The 19,099-nt window shown below is 34.5% G+C and overlaps 2 protein-coding genes and 1 long non-coding RNA gene across 6 annotated transcripts in view; 2 read left to right on the top strand and 1 right to left on the bottom strand.

The window, feature by feature from the left end:
* Positions 1–555: 555 nt before the first annotated feature.
* On the top strand, positions 556–2,715 carry icln (chloride nucleotide-sensitive channel icln). Of its 4 annotated transcripts, none has more exons than XM_029320681.2 (6): positions 556–950; positions 1,354–1,482; positions 1,568–1,713; positions 1,798–1,974; positions 2,076–2,111; positions 2,411–2,715. In XM_029320681.2, the coding sequence occupies exons 2-6, from the start codon at positions 1,364–1,366 to the stop codon at positions 2,500–2,502; spliced, it is 570 nt and encodes a 189-aa protein (XP_029176514.1). In that variant the 5' UTR covers positions 556–950; positions 1,354–1,363; the 3' UTR covers positions 2,503–2,715. The 4 variants fall into 4 exon arrangements, with proteins under 4 accessions (XP_029176514.1, XP_085342040.1, XP_029176512.1 ...); XM_085485914.1 differs by having other exon boundaries at positions 557–950; positions 2,076–2,204; positions 2,411–2,472; XM_029320679.2 differs by having other exon boundaries at positions 558–950; positions 2,076–2,162.
* Positions 2,716–2,831: 116 nt separating this feature from the next.
* Positions 2,832–7,526, bottom strand: Upf2 (UPF2 regulator of nonsense mediated mRNA decay). The gene is made up of 2 exons (XM_029320678.2): positions 7,252–7,526; positions 2,832–7,058 (listed from the first exon to the last, which is right to left on the bottom strand). Exon 2 carries the CDS (start codon positions 7,045–7,047, stop codon positions 3,574–3,576), a length of 3,474 nt encoding a protein of 1,157 aa, XP_029176511.1. The 5' UTR covers positions 7,048–7,058; positions 7,252–7,526; the 3' UTR covers positions 2,832–3,573.
* A 93-nt stretch (positions 7,527–7,619) lies between these two features.
* The window catches only part of LOC146721873 (uncharacterized), a 39,255-nt gene continuing 27,775 nt past the window's right edge, over positions 7,620–19,099 (top strand). Inside the window, exons 1-2 of the long non-coding RNA XR_014925460.1 lie at positions 7,620–7,834; positions 8,448–8,580. This is a non-coding gene — a long non-coding RNA (uncharacterized LOC146721873). The remainder of the gene's footprint in view (positions 7,835–8,447; positions 8,581–19,099) is intronic.

Below are 19,099 nucleotides of genomic sequence, written 5' to 3'. Positions count from 1 at the left end.
AGTAAACACGCGTGTAGCGCGAAATAATGAACACGTGTATCGCGCGATGTCTATACGTCATTATTGTTATTATATATATATATATATAGAATTCGATTTCCTTTAGCTTAACTTATTTTAATTATTATATATAATAAATATAATTGAAGATATATTAGAAATAGAATGTTCTTTTGTTTTTTTTATTATTTCATTATATTTAATTAAAACTGGATTTTGAAATTAATTTGATATATATATATATATGTTACCTTATATTTTTTTATTATTTTCTACATAACCTATATATAAACATTTTTTTACATAAAAGTGCAAAATAAAATATTTTTACAAAACATTTTTGTGTTGAAAAGAAAGAAAAAATAGAAATATATTCTTCTTCTTCGTCTACATTTTATCTTTTTTATTTCGATGATTGAAATATATACTTTTTTTCCCGCAGAGAGTTATTTAATTGGAAGATAGTTATTTAAATGGAAAGCAGAGCGGCACCACTATGATATGACACGATATATATATATATATATATATATATATATATATATATATATAACATATGTATGACACGCAATAACGGTATTACGCTACCGTTGTTAAATTAAAACTGCGTCGCGTATATTCTACACGTAAACTATTGTTTTTATAACCGTAATTAAAAGACTGTATACATATATATATGTATATATATATCCTTTCAACACACAACGAGAAATAAGTAAACGACAGTCGGGCAGAGGAAATCGTAGCGCGCACGCCGCATCTCGCGTCACGTAGGCAACCTCCGACAGTTCGTTTGGATTCGTTTGACAGCTCGCGATCGTAAAAACGAGCGTACGAGTGCGTGCCGCGACAGGTAACGCGAATTCTCGGTGAGATACGCATCTGTGTGGCTCGCGAGGAACCTCGTCGCTGTTCGTACGCACGGTTTTTCCAGTAATTGAGGGATTACGGTGAGTCCACCCTGTTTTGGTGTTGTTTATTTGGTTAGGAGGCTCCAAGCAGCGCAACACCGGTGTTTACTAGTTACGGAGACCCGAAACTCGCTTTCTCTCCTTAATGTCACGCGTATAAGGTATTTATATAATAGGCACTTTCTGTCGAGAGTAATTCCGAACGTGTTCTGTGTCGGGAGTATTCGTGCACGCATTAAGGTGACGTTAACAGGGGACATTAACAAGCTCGGAATACTATGTATATATCGCGTTTATGTATTGCCATTTATGTCTATGTAAATGCATTGTGTAACTCTGATAAGAGTCGCATTACTGCTCTGATATCATATGGATAATATATGCTTTCTTTGTCGAATCAGTGACAGTTCGTATTTTTTGTTAAATATTACATATTTTGCAGATTATAAAACATGGTAGTGCTTAGCAGCTTCTTGCCACCACAAGAAGGGATACGTCACGAAGAACCAAACACTACAGTATATATCAATGGTAGAGAAGTAGGCAAGGGTACATTCTACGTCACAGAAAGGTAGCTAATCTATTCAATTTGCAGTTTTAAGTTATCTACATATATGCACAATATGTTATATACTCTAATATATTTTTATTTGTAGCGTACTTTCTTGGATGAACAATGACACACAACAGGGATTTTCGCTTGAATATCCTCATATTTCATTACACGCTATTGCACGAGATGAACAAGTCCATCCACGACAATGTTTATATATTATGGTTGATGCCAAAGTAGACCTCCCAGGTATTATTACAAGTTCTTTTACTGTAAGAAATTTCACAATTGATAAATTTAATATTAATGTACTCGTACATTTTATTTGCACAGATATGCCATTAGCATTATCATCTGAAAACGCTTCGGAAAACGATGAGAATGATGCGGACACTCCAATTACGGAAATGCAATTTGCGCCTGATAATACGAATAATTTAGAATTAATGTTTCAAGCAATGAATGCGTGTCAAGCGCTTCACCCTGATCCACAAGATAGCTTCTCAGACGGTAAGCATTCGAACAAAGATAATCAATTTATTTCCGATTACTTGCAATGTAAAAATATAGCGCAACAAAAATTTAATATAATATAATTTCTCAAATTAAAGAGGATATTTATGAAGATGCCGAGGAAGACTATGAAGGTGAATATGACGAGGAAGTAGGTGCTGGCGACGCACCTTGCATTTTGCCAGGTTAATTTGGCTATATTTTATATTATATATTTGATATATTAGGTATATTTTTAATTTATATTTAATTTTTTGAAAATTATGTATGCATGCTTAGATTATATATTTAAATGTGATCGTATTATATGTATAATTTTTTATCTATATGTGATAACATTGAAAACAAAATTCATAAAATTAAATTTAAAAATTTAAATATGTTAGAATTAATGCATTGAATGATATATGTATAAGGTTGATTTTTTCAACAGAGCAAATGGGGACCAATTATACGGGAGCGGAAGCGGAAGAAGCTATGGATATTGAAGCGGGTCAATTCGAAGACGCGGAAGAAGATCCTTAAAAAGCGATCATTAGATGCAGACATGCATTTAGTGTTAATTTACACGCGTTTATCAATTTCATATATGTATTTCGGTAGATATATACGTGACGTCGTTATTGCAAAACTTACTATGGAGCCGTATCAAACGTTAAAGCACCTAAACATTTATTTATATTCATTTTGTACATGGCGATAATTTCCTAGATAAAAATAAATAATTGTACATCACAATATTTGACTTCTTTACACGATTTCTTTTAATAGAAAGGTTATCTGTAAGGGAAAAAAGAAAATTTTGCTTTTCCAAATAAGGTGTAGAAAGAGAATCGAAAGATAGCATAGAGAAATATTTATAAATTGATCGTATATTCTATCACAACATAGCTTTCGTTGATAGACATAAAATAACGAGTAATTATAAGTTTATAAAAATGTCTAATATTTTCACATCATCATAGCGCAGATTATCACGTTATTAATGATATATCATCTCGTTGCATTAAAAGTGCATTTACATGGTACAGTAAACTTTATGTATGTATGTAATCGAAAATCGGCAGTGTAGTGTAATAATCCATATATTGGTTTTTTTTTTCATGTACATATGTTTTAGCCGGAAGAATAAATTTTAATCTATATATTTTATACATTTATAAATTATCAAAATTAGTTTTTATGTTAATTTAATGAGAACTTACTGTACCAATGATTTGTATGACTTCGTTTAAATGCACTGTAACATATGTTTTTATATGTATATATATTTTACATATAATACATTCATACTCAAAATTCTGATTCATTCAACACACTATGGGTGCGTTCAGAACACAACAGTTAAGCATCGTTACTAGATTAATCTATATTATATCGTCATATAATTTATAAAATCTATTAACGTTGCTGAACTGTTGTGTGTTCTGAACGCCTTACGACATTCATTCTCGAAATTCTAATGTGCTATAGTAAAAAAACGATAACACTATATAACTATTAATTAAAGAGGTCCGAATTATAATTAATCACTTCACAAATGTCCTGTTTCTTAATGAAAAGTTCGATTGTCCGAAAATTTGAAGTTCTCTGAATTTATCGAATTTTCTTCGGTCCGAAAATGAGATCGGCATCCGGGGCTCCTTTAGGATGATTATACTTTTGTCGCCGTTCTCTATTCAAGTTCACGGTGACTGGTCTGGTGCTTTGATTCATAGTCTCTTGATAGTCTTCCTCTTCTTGTCTCTCGGTAATGTTCAATGTCAGTCTTTTCACACGTTCCTTCTCCTCCTTTTGTTCCTGTTCACGATTTCTAAGATTCATAGCCAACTCTGACGATACTGGGACCGCTAGATTCTTATACTGTTGCTTATTACCCTTTCTCAACATCAGCACAAAGTCCACTGTGTTGTTGTCAGTTGGTCGTTCCTGTAGTTGTTCATATGTTTTTTTTGTGCTCTTTACATGCAGCGGCACAGAGATGTCGACCTGTTGCGGTTTTATCGAATCTCGCATTCGGTCCTGTATATTATCCGACACCATTTTATCCAGCGCGGACAGAAAGTCATCGTCCTCCGGACAGCTCACACGTCGTGGTCCGGCTGGCAAAGCGGCATTCAGTTCTTCCGTCACGTCCATGATTACGCCCTCGGTGCCACCCTCAGCCGACAGACTTTGAGACCGATCACCCTGAGTGTTCTCTTGGGTACCCATAGCGTCGTCTCGCTCGGCATCAGCCGTCCATTCCTCTTCCGACTGCGCCTCCGAGCAATCTTCGGATTCTTCAAAGTGCAGCTCCGCCAAACCCTTCGCGTCTCCGCTACCATTTCCAGTTGTAGTTGCTGCTTCTTCGTCGCCTTCCAAGATAACGCTCATGTCATTCTCGCCTTCTGCAGCGACGTCGTCAACGGGTGGATTATTCAAACTTGGATATAAAATATTTCGCAATTCTTCTATGGCGCATTGTACTTCCTTGTAACTCTGGAACAATTGCATTTTGGGTCGTAGCATCGTTAACGTATCGCGATACATGTAGTCTATCCCGACGGGGAATGGGTTTTCGGACGTCCAAACGGGATCCGTAAACTTGAACCAGAAGTAATTTTGGAAGAATACTAGAAAATAGTCAAGTTTCTTCTTGCTGGATCCACCGCTGAAGTACTGGCCGCAAGTCTCTAACAACGTACACACTAAACGGATGCGAAAGAGATGATCGGATGGATCAAGTATGCTCGGTGACGAGTGATCCATGCTGACGCCGAAACTGATCAGTAAATATAAAGTACGGAAAATATCGCCACTTTCTACCATTCGATAATTGTACAGCTCGCCCAAATATTTTACCATAGCAATGCGTCGTTGATTATATTTAGGCAAATTAATTTCCATGCACAGTCGTATATCTTCAAGTACACCGTCGACTACCTTGGGTCCTATGGTCTCGTAATGGGCCACCAAGCCGGCTAATAAACTGCCCACACAACGAACGTTAGGATACTTAACGTTGTAAGCGGCAGTGAGGCATTTTATAGCGTATGACGATACATTCTCGTCTTCCCAGTCAAGTTTCCGCATCCATTTCAGCACCTTATCAGTATTCGTCTTGGAGAGATCCTGATACAGTAATTTTCTAATGAATTCGTGCACGGGGGGTCTATCCTTCTTCGCGACACCGCCAGTCGATTCGGGTGGATTCACGAAGTAATACGCGTTTTCGATAATCGTGACGAAGCGTGAATCAAGTGCAGTGACCGCCTTTTTACGCATCATCTGTTCCAGATACACCTTGGTTCTCTGATGAGAGTCCGGCGAACAAAATAGATATCGACCGCAGATCTCCAGTAAATTGCAGACCATTTCGATGTGATGATGCGTGAAATCGTGCAGCAACACCTTCAAACAATAGAGAGCCTCTATCTTCGAATAGAGCTTAAATTTGACGAGCTCGCCGATGTAGCGTACCACCTTGATCTTCGACTCGATGTTGATTTGATCCTTCTTATGGACGTGGTACTTGAAATCTTGCTTTAACATTTGACACAGATCATTGCCGATTTCGGGCATCACCGGATGCAAAATGGCCGCCAAGCGAGAGTAGAAAGGTAGTAGATCCTGACGAATCCTAGAAACACCGAAAAGAGCCTTTACTAATTTTTTCTTATTATGCTTTGTATTGAGATTCATCAAAAAATTCACTGCTGCGTTGTCGATCATCTCGCGATTGACGCAGTTCGGCAGATGAGTCAAGAAAGCGTCTAGTAGTATCTTATTGCTTGTGTTGGATACTTGTGGTTCTTCCACTTCCGGTTCCGGTGGCTCCTCAATTTTTTCGGTATCTTCTAACTCATCGAAAACGATCTCTTCGTCAAGAGCATCCTCCGTTATCGATACATCTGTCTTTGTTACTTCTTTCGGAGTCTCCTTCAAATACGAACCTGGCAGGAAGACCGTCAAATCTGGCAATACTTCATAGAAACGTCTCGTTTCCTCATCGCCCCACATATCTTCCAAGATGGTATTGTCCTCTCCCTCATTAATCATTTTCAACGTTTCTTCCGTTTCGGTCTTCATTTCATTGTCCACTGGAAGTTCAGGCATCTGTTCATCCAGAGTGTCAGAAAAGCTCTGTACACTGGTTAGCAAACGTTCATAAGAGAGTTGGAGGGCCTCCAATTTTTCCTTCCTCTCTGAACTCAGTTCACCTCTAGTTTGCAATATTTTGCGATTCTGCTTCTCAAACGCCTGCAATTCCTTGTGCTCCTTCAACAAGTGTTTGCATAAAGAATTATAATAGTCTCGCAGTAACAATTTAACATTCTGTTGTTTGTCCGGTGATAAAAGTTTGCTCTTTGGAATCGTAACATTTAATTTCTCGGACAGTTCTCGCACCTTTCTTGGTACAAGACCGGCGTAATCCTCGCCACAATGTCGGCAAAAACTTAATATTATGCTGACATTATTGTGCTCTTCCTTATCCATATTGATCAATACAGTCAATACTGAGCCTAGTAGCGGCAAACCCTGCTTGTGTGTGAATATTCCAGCATTTACTAGTTCCGCATAGAATCTAAGATCTACTCTCAACTTGCTGGGGTTCGAGATCTTGTCATTGATCTTCAGTGACAATATTCTTTGCCAATTTTCGAAGAAATGAGTGGAAAATTCGGCATATGTCTGATGGAGAAAACTGCATACTCTAATGGCTGGCGCAACATCGGTCATCTTTAATTTGGCATCCACCAGAGCAGCAGCAACTTCGCTCACATATTTGGTCAGGTTTAAATTTGCCATGTCTTTCAAAACTGTATCAAGTTGAGTCATGCTAAAGTTCTTCAATTTCTTGACAAATGTGGTATTTCTCTTGAGACTTGAGTCAAGTTTACTGAATGATGTATCCGAAGGTCTTGTAGGATTTAGATTGGACGCACGAATCTCTTCCTTTGTTGCAAGTCTTTGTTCTGTTTCTCTCACATATTCTGTCAAATATTGTCTATCCTCCTCCGAGATAACATCTTCTTCACTAGTAGCTTCTTTTTCAGCCGTAGCTGCTTCACTTGTATTTTCGGACATCGTGAAATATTCTATAATAAAAAAAAATTGTATTACTTTAATAAAAAGTTATAAAATTAAATTCATAAAACAATTCATGTATTGTAACATTAGTAGCTACATGGACACATTTATGATAATCCGATGTTATAAATTACCAAACGTGTAATTATTATGCTCATCTTCATACAAGATACATCACAAGCATGCTAATTAAATACCTACTTGAAACAACCGGTTGACAAATTTATTACACTTGTTTATTATTTACTATCGTGTTCTAAGACTTGACAAGGTTATGTCTATACGGCAGACGACAGTTTGCTTCTGCTCCATTGACTTTCAGATTATGAAAGATTTTAAAAGCTAATGTGCCTTTTCTTATGGCTTCTGCATATAATCTAGTAATATTTCGCACGTAGAAAGATAAAATCGGTAACTTGAAAGTACAACTAAAAGGAACAGACTTAAGAATTTACTGTGATTGACTTGCTGCTTCGAGTGTTTCGATATTTCGAGAATCGTCATTCGATAGATATTGCATTGCATTTCGATATATATCGAAATCGTCACTTGTGGTCGAATGGCCGGTTGAGACGCATCGTCGTATTCGAATCGCTTCGTTTATTGCTTTTTTTCGCTCCTATTATTATTTAAAAGCGTGAAGAATTATTTTCCTAGTGTTTCGCGTAAGTATTAGTCGTAATAAATTACCATAATTATGATGTCGATAATTTGTGTGCCTGCGATCGATTGAAAACGCAATATGCCTTGGGAGGCAAAACATATAATGGACAATTATCATCAGGTATGTACATGTTATAATTAGTAGCTTCATTAATATTAATCGCCTAATACAGAAAATATTCTCATTGATTATTTTATATATTTTGACCTAATAAACATTGCAAAATGATATATTCATATTCGCAATATTATCGCATATCTAACGTGTATTCGTGTCGATAAAGGTAATAGGTTACTCCGTAAGATGTCGCTACATATGTCTATGATTGGCACACAAATGCCCGCGCAAACTAGCGCGCAAAGACGCCATATTTGATATTTGCACTCGAACGCAATAAAGTGTCGCGCCGCAGAAGTATGTCGTTCTTTTTGTATATATTTTTCTTTATAAATCGCGACTGCAGTTATGAACGTGTTGTGCAGAATGAGAGCTCGTGTAGTATCTCTATTTTACGTAAAAAAAAGTCGAAGTTATTTATAGAAAGAATAGAAATATTCCATTATAAATGTATAGGCATTCGTGATGCGGTTAGGTAATTATCTTAGATATATTTTACGTATAAATAAAGTTATAGTTAAAGCTCGAGTAAATATGAATTTTATATGTATTTATTATATACTTATTCTAAATATATAATTAAACACAATTAACATATATACAATTCTTTTTCCAGCTGAGAAAAAGAGAGAGAAAAAGAGAAAGAGAGAAACAGAGAAGAAGAGTGAGAAAGAGGGAGAACGAGCGTCTTCAGAAAACTGGAATTGCTTTCTTCGGATGTATAGTACAGTCTTCGAATGCAGCTCAGAGTGAGTAATAATTTACTGAACTTTTCTTGTGAAAATTGTTGTGCTTTTGATAAAATTAGCAGGTTTGTACAATTATTATGCAATAATATTATTATTGATACGAGAGTTAGGAACTACGGATCATATTTAGTTATTGCCACAGCTGAAAATGTGCGAATATATAATATTAAATATATATATATTATTATTATATATTTCCTTTCACATTTTCGGGAGAAAAGGATAAGATGCATGAATATGAATGCATATATACATATATAACCATACAGAGGTGTTTGATATGCACGGTGTCTCTGATCAAATATTTATAAATATATTTTGCCTTCTTACACATATATATATACACACACACACATATATATGTATACATGCTCTAGAAAAATAATTAAATAAAAACCCTTCAAAAACAGTATATTATAAATATGTAAATATTATATAGATGAAAAAAAATGTCTGATAGAAATATATATATATATAAAATACATATCTATTTTTTGATCATAATATTTATATATAAATTTATAAGTATTGAGCAATTTAAAAAGAATTCAAAATGTTCTGTAGAAACTAAAATCTTGAAATTCAAAAATTTATAATTTAACAGAAAAAATTAAATTTTTTTGCAAATAAATTAGAGATTATAATTTTTATATGCAAATTTTATTATTAATAATTATATTTTTACTTTAAAGAGATTCTTAGATCTTTAAATTCTCAAATAATAGCATTTATAAATTTAATACCTTGACACTATTAAATTTTAAGATCTTTAAAATATATCTACTAAAATCTTTAAAATATATTTATTTGCATATATATCTACATATGTAAATGTATACTTAATAATTGTAAATGTATAATTTTGATCATAATATTTATATATTTTATAAGTACTTATTGAGCAATTTAAAAGAATTCAAAATGTTTTGCAAAGACTAAAATTTTGAAATTTAAATATTTACAATTTAAAAGAGAAGATTACAAATAAATTAGAGAAAAAAAGATTTTATATAATCTCCAATTTATTTACAAATTCTAAATCTTTGAATTTCAAGATTTTAATCTCTGCAGAACATTTTGAATTCTTTTAAATTGTTAAATACTTATAAAATATATAAATATTATGATCAAAATTATACATTTACAACCCTAATAGCACAACATATCCGAAAGATGTTCAGAGGATATCCAAAAGATATCTAGAGGATACTCAAACATTCTCGGGATATTTTCTGAACGTCTTCGGGATATGTGTGCTGTTAGGGAATTATCAAGTATACATTTACATGTGTAGATAAATATGCAAATAAAGATATTTTACAGATTATTTTTAGTAGATAAGTATATTAAAAGAGATTTCAAAATTTGGTAATGTCAAAGTATTAAATCTATAAATGTTATATTATTATAGAATTTAAAGATCTAAGAATCTTTGAAGTAAAAATATTATTAATAACAAAATTTGTAATTATTTGGAAATCTCTAAAAATAAATAAATATAATAATTAAATAACTTTAAGGAATTATTGAAAAGATATTGTATATATTCGCAAAAACACACTTCTATATTCATTTGTGTGAGAAGCAATGAATCAGAGATACTCGATATAATCGCACCGCCATATACACCCACACAAATACAAAGAATCCATAAAAGGTTAGGCTGGCGCATTTTTCTGCGGTTGCGACACCAAAGTAGAGACACTTTAAACTCTGCGACACATTTGTGTCCCTGTGAGCATAATAACGCGCCGCTATTAACCGTGAGCTTGTATTAAGCACTCAAGGAAAAGCTTTCATGCACTTAACGACAAATAATGCGACGAATGCTACCGGTAGTAGTTGCTCGCGGTGACTTTTTCCAAAAGTGTCTGCTGATAGTGGAGATGTATTTATATATTGCTGCAATCAGAACTATATATGTAAAAATTTATACCCCATGTAGTCTAATTCTTTCGAAATAAAAGAATAAGTTTTCTTATAAAAAGTTTTGACAAATTATAGAAAAGTTCGTCAAAAAAGAGAATCTTCGTATAAAGTTTTATAAAGTCTGAAAGAAATAAAAATTTAAGTCAACTTCTTTGAAAAAAAATGTTTTTTTAAAGGAAAAGGTTATTTGGTTTTCTTTTGTTTTATATATAAGTTTTTATTTTAGATATTAATTTATTAATTAACAAGTTTAAGACAAAAATTAACATGTCCAATTCTTAAAGAATCTAGCAGATATTCAATATACGAATTGTTAAATGAAAGAGGCGCTGCTTTAAAATATCGACTTGAGTAAACATTTTATAGATTAAAAATACAACATGTTTTGCATATATATTTATTACTTTAAGTATACATATCACAATTAATTCTCCATTCAATTTCGTTATAAGTCTTCAGCGTGATAGTTTATTGAGAAGAAAAATACGAATATAGTATGACGCTCACGCGCGCGGATCGAGCTATCGGATAGCGCGAAAGGCGAAAAATTAAATAAATTTCATCCCTCGCGTTCCCATCCCTTGCACTGCATTTAAAGATCAACGCGCCAGGCTAGGTAGGATGACGTCGCGCAACAAATGTCGCGTGAAATGCGATTTCGGGCCGCGACGATGGGTTCTCATTCGATGATTTTCGTTACCCTTGTTACAAGCTACGGAGAAGAAGGAGTTGCGGAAGCAAATTACGCGCGAGACCGTGAGAATAAATTGTCTCCAGTGGCGGCGACGACTCTCTTCCGTACGCGCAAACGTGAATGGCGACAAATGTTGAGGGTAGATGGAACGAACGGCCTGTTTCACGTCGAGTTCTCCTTTTTTCCTGTCACCAACGTTGTTGTCTCAACGCGTCTGCCCGCGAATATTTAGTTACCGCGCCCGTACTCGTTACAGTTTCATCTCGCATTACCAAGATATGTACGTGCGACGATTCTGTGCTTGAACCTGCCTCCGTGTCTCCCCTCATTTATACACCGATCGTTGATCCCTCGAGTTACCTCGTTGTTGTAGGTCTACTTGCCGCTCTCCTTCACGTAACATCGTAATTAATTTAAGGGGCATTAATCGTCTCCTCTTGTACGCTTGTGGCGAAGAAGGAGCGGAGAAGACAGGTGTTAGATGCTCACCGCTATACTTATGCATTATTGCGAGACATTTCTGTCAATACAACGTAGTGTTTTATATATACTTGTCTTATTCTAAATACAGTACGCAAAAAGTACTTCTGATATAATTACTTTTATATATAAGTATACATTATTTTTTGCATATAATTATATGCTTTTATTTTATTAGATTTTATATTCGTTATTATGCTTTAAAGTACAACACAATTTAACTTTTCTATTTTTTCCAAAATACGCATTTTTATTTTATTTGTCTCATATATAGCTGATATATTAATACTCTGAAAATAAATTTGGTTAACCAGTTGCATCTAACAATTATAGTCGATTGAACATTTGATCAACGTTGACTACACTGAAAAAAATTTATTGAATTCGAATAAATATTTATTTCAATACTGCCTAATAAATCATTTTATTTGAAACTAATAATATTGATTTGATGTAAAAAAATATTTATTTGATATAAGAAAATTCTTTTCAAAAGATAAACATTTATTTGTTTTAAATAAATGATTTATTAGGCAGTATTGAAATAAATATTTATTAATTTAATAATTTTTTCAGTGTACTTTTTTTAGTGTTACTTGTGTATAAAAAGTTAAAACGTGGGGTCGTGAATAATCGGTGTGATTATTTGACGATGAACGCGAAGTTCACGAATATAACACAGTCTCTGCCAGAAACTTTCTCACTCGCACTTTTTTGGAACTTTAAGGGATCACTCGGTACTCTCTTTCTTCCTTGTTCTTAAAAGACTTCCTTTCCGGCTAATGGTCTGCCACTCGTGCCTCCGCAACCGGGATGTATATTCCAGTTTCTTCTTTATAGCACGACGGAATTTGCGTGTAAATTACAATGTAATCGGGTGTCGTAAAATACAAAAATTTAAAAGATTGTAATCTGATGTTTAATGTTTCAAGAAATATTATATAAATAGAAAATTATTTGCGTTATGTTTTCATATAGTGTTTCAGTCTCAATTAATTATTGCACGACAAAATAAAATTATTGACATAATAATTCAAAATTACAAATATTTAATTATGGAGATGCATAGAATTCATAATCTCTAATTCGAGATTGACATTTATTTTATGTAGTTAATTATAATTTAATATCCTTTTAATTATATTTATTTGCAATTATATGCAATATTTTGCAATTATATTTGCAATTATATGTTAGCAAGAAAACTGTATTAATACATTTGTGTCTCTAATCTATATTTCTGCGAATTTTACGAGATGACACACTTTTCTTTGTGTCAAATCAAAGCAAACAATAAAAGAAAAAGCAGTGCATATGGAAGCATATAGTGACACACCGCGTGTTGCAACCGGTGGTGTATATTTAAACGAAAGATGCCAGTAGCGAAATTGGTGGATGCTCCTCCCTCTCTCTCCGAAATAGGGGTTGAGAGTGAAGGAGAGAATCAGGACGCGGTAGGCGGTAGCAACCGCGTAAGCGCGAAGATGAAGAAGCAATTATTCTAATGGAGGCTTTGGGAGGATTGTAGCCGAGACAAGTGAGGTAATCCATGAATAATACCTGCACCCCTTTTCGGGCACATTCCACCTCGCGAGTCCCATCTTCCACCCGTCATCCGTCGTCCTCTCATCGCTCCGACGACGATGCCTGTTTGTTGTCCTCGTTCTACCTGCTGATATTATGCTAAACTCCGGTAATCCTTAAATGCCATCTCAGTCTCTGCCACCGCGGATAGAGTCCGAATGTCTTCCATAACCCAGGCAAGCAATCCACCTGCTCCGCTCTTCTCCTTATCCTTCTTCGTTCCTTCGCATCGTCACCAGGGTTCACAAACTTACCTGTACGGAATTGTCTTTGTTCGGTCTCTCGATGATAATTGGAAGTACAGATGGAAGTTCCCAAGGAACTAAATGCATCCGCGATGTAATGATGACAGAGACATGATGGAAAGACCACCAGCAATATTTTGTTTTATATATATTCATTGTATAATTATGTTTCCTTATTATATCATCGCTATAAAGTGTGTTGAATATTTTATGATCGAGAATAACAAATACTATAAGCTCGATAACGACCATTGTTCGATGTTTTGTTTCCAACGATTATCAACCGGCATAAAGTTGCAGGATTTTTGCGAGGCTCTTGAGAGAAGATATAAACGAAACGCAAGTGGGACTCAAGGGAAGGCGAGCGGATCGCGCTTCAAGAGAGTAGGTTTCTAATGGTTCGGTCCCCGTTTTTCGAAGCTTACTCTTGCTTTTCCGTTTTTCAACTCGCTTTTTCTTCCACCATCACCGTCGACTCACAATAATTCACACAGAGAAAGACGGAGAGAGAAAGAGAACACACTATCTTACATTGCCATTCTTTCCGAGACCACGATTACAATCGTGGTGCAATTTTTGTGTCTAGGATAAAATCGCAAGTAATCATGGAAAGTGGGGATTGTGTCTGCGCGAGAGGAATTGAAGGCCAAGTGACGAGAGAATGAAAGAACGAAATGCGAGAGAGGGAAAAGTAGAAAAAGAGATTGGCAGAGTGAGAAGAGGTTGTTGTACAGGTTGTAGCGTATCAGAACTCGTGCAATGTTGCATCAAGCGACTGATGATGCACTTAGGATTATTAGTAAAGCCTATAGAATGATGGTGTGTCCTCGCTGAGCGTGGCTTTGACGTTGGCCCTACGAGCAGCCCATTCATATTCAGCGGGTTTCAATTTGATTTGTTGATCTAAGCGAGACTGATTCGATGCTATTTCCGTGTTTGAACTGTATCGCTATTCTCCATGTTTTTTACAGATTGCATTTTTAAGATATAAAATTAATTAAATAAATAAAAGATCTATATAACATTATATATAATCGAGCAAATACCATAATCTATATAATATTTTTATTAATCACAAATAAATTTTAATGTGTTTTTAACCGTAATAGGTTTTTAATTAATTCTGTCTACATATATGGCATACATATAAACAGAATTTTTAATTATTTCAAGCAAATAATATTCAACTGTATAGATACGTTTTACTCAAATATAATGTCTATGCGAGAGAAGATAAATATATAATTATATATATATATATTTTTTTGAGAAAAAGTGTCCTAAAGCATTTTTTAACTTTGATCTCAAAAATAACTTTATGATATATTGTACATCCATAATAAATAATGATGTCAGTTTAACATATTGCGTAAACAATTGTACTAACGATAATCGTACGTCATGCACGAATAATTATGTATCGTGAAGCGGCGGTAACCGCGGACATTGTCACATAATACAAATAGTTGAAATAATTGTGTTAAGCGGGGAATTAATTCAATATTATCAATCTCGAATAAAACGACAATTTAATAATAATCATTAGACTTTAGCAGACATATATACATCTTATTCGATATAGTCACGTTAACGAGCAGCAGAGTTCGCGACTAATATCATACCGAGTGCTAATCATATTTGAAATCTGATCTGACTATAAAGTTTCGACGCTTCGACCCTTGTTCGCTCGTCGACCACTATTTTGCACGCAATATTCCAAGCCTCATTAGAATAATCGCGGTGTTGTTGAATAACGTTCGTTGAAACAACTTGCAAATCTGAGATAGGAACATTGCGACAAAGCTTTGCCATTATTATTATTATACGTAGCGACGGAAATTCTATTCTTTACGCATAATTCGCAATATTTGTGTGCTATTAATATCCATTATTATATATTTAATCAATTTATCATAATAGAAAATAATACTTTAAATATATATATATATATATATATATATTTAAAGTATTATTTTCTATTACGATAAATTTATTAAATATATAATAATGGATATTAATAGCACACAAATATTAAAAAATATAGGATATATATATATATATATATATATCCTATATTTTTTAGTATAATTATAGTATATGTTACTTAAATTTGTTTAAGTCTTATATTAGTGCTAATTTTTAAATTTTTTCAACAAATCTTATTATTTAATAGTTCAAAAACACCGATGCACTAGAGACATAATATAGATGTATTATATTAATGTCTTAAAACAAGAAACGAACAAAGAATAATAATGGCATATATGATTGTTTTTATACATATAATAAATTCTTAATTAAGTCTAATCTTGATTCGATCAATTGCTTAATTTGGAGTCAGGGACTCTTTTTAAAAGTTACAACCAAGTCTTTTCTCGGCGTGACTGTTTCGTTAGCGAAATCACCCAAGGGAATTTGAAAGTTTCTCTTGTTGAGAGTAGAATCAGCCTTTCCGGAATCATTGAGAATGTTTCAGCGCGAAAGTCGGGACGTGCGCGGAAAGTTTCCGTTTTTCTTCATGAGCCCTTGTTTGCGCTTTAGTATACTAGAACGCGCATTTATTTTGCAGCGCGAAATAGACGTCCGGGAATTTGTGAAATGAAGGAAGGTGGGGATCCTTGGCTGAGAGTCCACTACCTGTTGCTGCCGTGTGGACAATAAGTAGCAGAAGTTACTGCTCGGATTTAATCAGTCTATCGCTCGACTTTTATATTATAAAAGCAAATCATTCATTCTTTTTCGCACTTTTGTAACGCTTCGAGCTTTTTAATTATTGTCGTAAAATTTACTGATTTAATTTTTTATTCTTTTAATATATACGTATATATGTACATATATATTAAAATAAATAAATAACTTTTTCTTTATTTGTGAAGAAAAGTTTATTTCTAATAATGTATTTAAACCAGCACATAATTTTTTTTATTTTTGCAAGTAAATTAAATTGTGTAATACAATGATGTAGAAAATTGTTTTAAATGTACACTCGGAGCTCGTCAAAATTGTCGATATTACAACAAGATTTGAGAGAGATTTTATATAAATCTTTGCCAAATTAAATTATTAAAAATTCCGTTTATTGTATGCTAAAATTTAACGCGAGCAACAAAATCTGAAAAAGTCACGACTGTTTATAATTTTCTTCAAATTAGTCGTTGGAAATGTATCCGTAGAAAGTTTCGCCAAATACACACTTTTGCATTTAGGTCAATACGGCGCGCATCGAATAGCAATATACGAGCCAAAGTTTCAGTTGGTCGACCCCTTCGCCTTCGAGCTTGAGTAACGAGTTGCTCGATTGGACTTCGTACTTCTTTCTCAGTTCCATCATGATAGTCTTAAAGTTATATCACGGCGGAAAATAACGGTCAACGGGGACTCGTATTATATCATACACTCGACAATACCAATAAATGGCTATTATTTGTGTTAATCTTCGACGGTCCGAAACTTTTGACTTAATGCTCTGGAGAAAGATGGAATCCCTCGTCTCTAGCGAATCTTCCGGGAGAAAAAAAACTACAGTCGAAACTTTCCTTTTACAATAATACGTTATTCTATAAAAATTTCATATTGTTCCGTACATATTTCTCGCTTCTATCTTCTATTACTCTAACTTCTATCGAGTTGATAAACGTGAAGAACATTCTCTGAATATTGACGCAATAAAAAAAATTAATAATTTTTATTTCTGAAAAAGCGATTGCTCTTGATACGAGGCGGACGTGTTTCGTCGCGATCGATTAATATTCTTCGTGGAATTCTGTCCGGCTAAAACTTGTATCTGCGATACTCTCTCTCTTCTCAGAATTCCGCGGGAGTACGCCGCGAGATTAATATTGACGGCTTCGAAGGCGTGCACCGATACGCACGATGGAGCAAATTTAATTTTCGTGTCTCGGAAATAAGCAGCAGCGAGAAGACGCAAGCGAAACCTGCCTTGCTGGACCGCGGGGCTTTCTTCTTCGCATTGGTTACGGTCCGATGCGAATCTTCAACCAAGAATATAATTAAAACTTTACCGCGGCATCTACAACAATACCCTCTCGTTGTCGATATAAATCAACGAGCCGAACAAGTAAATTAGCGGAAAGAAACATGCTTCCGTTGTTCTCGCTGAAGAAAGATTCGATCAATCGATATCGATACAATGATAATTTCTCCGGTTGCAAAAATAATAAATTTCATGATGCATTTTAAGTGTCGGTGTTCTTGGTGTTAATAAAGTTCTCGACATATAGGGATTTATTTCTATAGACATTAATTCAAGACAACCGCAAAAGATTTATAACACAACACTATTTTTTTTGATATAACCAACGAGTTATAAGAATAATAAGTTAGATATTTTATAAATATCAAACAATTGATAAAATTGTGCGCCCGCAACAACACGATAATTCCATATTTCAGTGATTAAAGTTATTCATAATCAAGTCGCGTAAAGGAGCGCATACAATCAGCGGATCGTGGATACGACGTATGTATGTACATACGTACGTTTCCGTATAGAGTGGCCAATAAAGTATATGACCGCGTGATATCAGAGAGATTGCTCGAACATAGCCGCGAAACAGAGAAAGAGAGAGAGAGAGAGAGCCGAGTGCAAATTGGACGCCGGAAATGCGCGCATCGTTTGTCATGCAAATACCTTCCGCCGCGCTCGCGGAAAAGCGGAATGGTGATATTCGCGAGAAAAAAGAGAAAGATATACAGGTCGCGGGCTTTTCTAATTTATCCGAAATGCCGTTCTAGCTCTTGCGGCTCTCTGGCTGGCTCCAGGCAAGGGCAAGAGTAAGAGCAATATCCATTAGCGAACTGTATATTACCGCATGCGCGAATGTCTTGGAGCGCTACCGAGAGAGAAAAAGGGAAGAAGCACACCGTGTATATATCTGCTTGTCTGTGATAGGAAGCAGATAACGGTCGCCGAAGCAGGATAAAACGGATTTGAAGGGGAAACAATGCGCGAAGGTGGAGGTTGTTTATTGTGTTTCGGGCGATGAGAGCCTGAAGGCGTCGATAAACCGCGCGAGCCGATAGCAAAAAGAAGTACATGATCGATAACGGCGCAATTGATAATGGCGAGATTAATTTTCTGATTTTCTACGTGTTGAAATTTTCGTAAAAAAGAAATTCGCAAACTATGGAAAGTTTCAGAATTTCGGCAAAGTAAGCGTTGAAACGATCGATTAACTTTTAGTAAATATTTCTCTTTAATAATACTCCAATTATTTCCTGAGTTGGAATATTCATAAAACAAAAAAATGATATATTATTTCTTATTAATTATTGGTAAATCCGCATTTCTATATATACAATTTTAATTATTATGTACAAAATATAGAATATGTCTCTCTTAATAATGGTATATAATTTTATAGAATCCAAATGCAGATAGTAATAATACAAGTTTGGACTCTCTGTCTTATAACAGCACTTGAGGCTATAACACAGAGAGTTTGTCTCTAATAGCGTTCTACCTCTACTATTTACCAAAGTTCTAGAACGTAATATTGCAACGGCCATATTGCCATGCGAAGTAATATGTCGTACGTTTATGCCTAATGTTACACTCGTCAATATT

Source organism: Nylanderia fulva, unplaced genomic scaffold (genome assembly GCF_048542155.1).
Source record: "Nylanderia fulva isolate GAGA-0341 unplaced genomic scaffold, ASM4854215v1 Scaffold4, whole genome shotgun sequence".
Classification (NCBI taxonomy): domain Eukaryota; kingdom Metazoa; phylum Arthropoda; class Insecta; order Hymenoptera; family Formicidae; genus Nylanderia; species Nylanderia fulva.
Note: the sequence above shows the minus strand (reverse complement) of the source record. Positions and strands in the feature narration are given on the sequence as shown.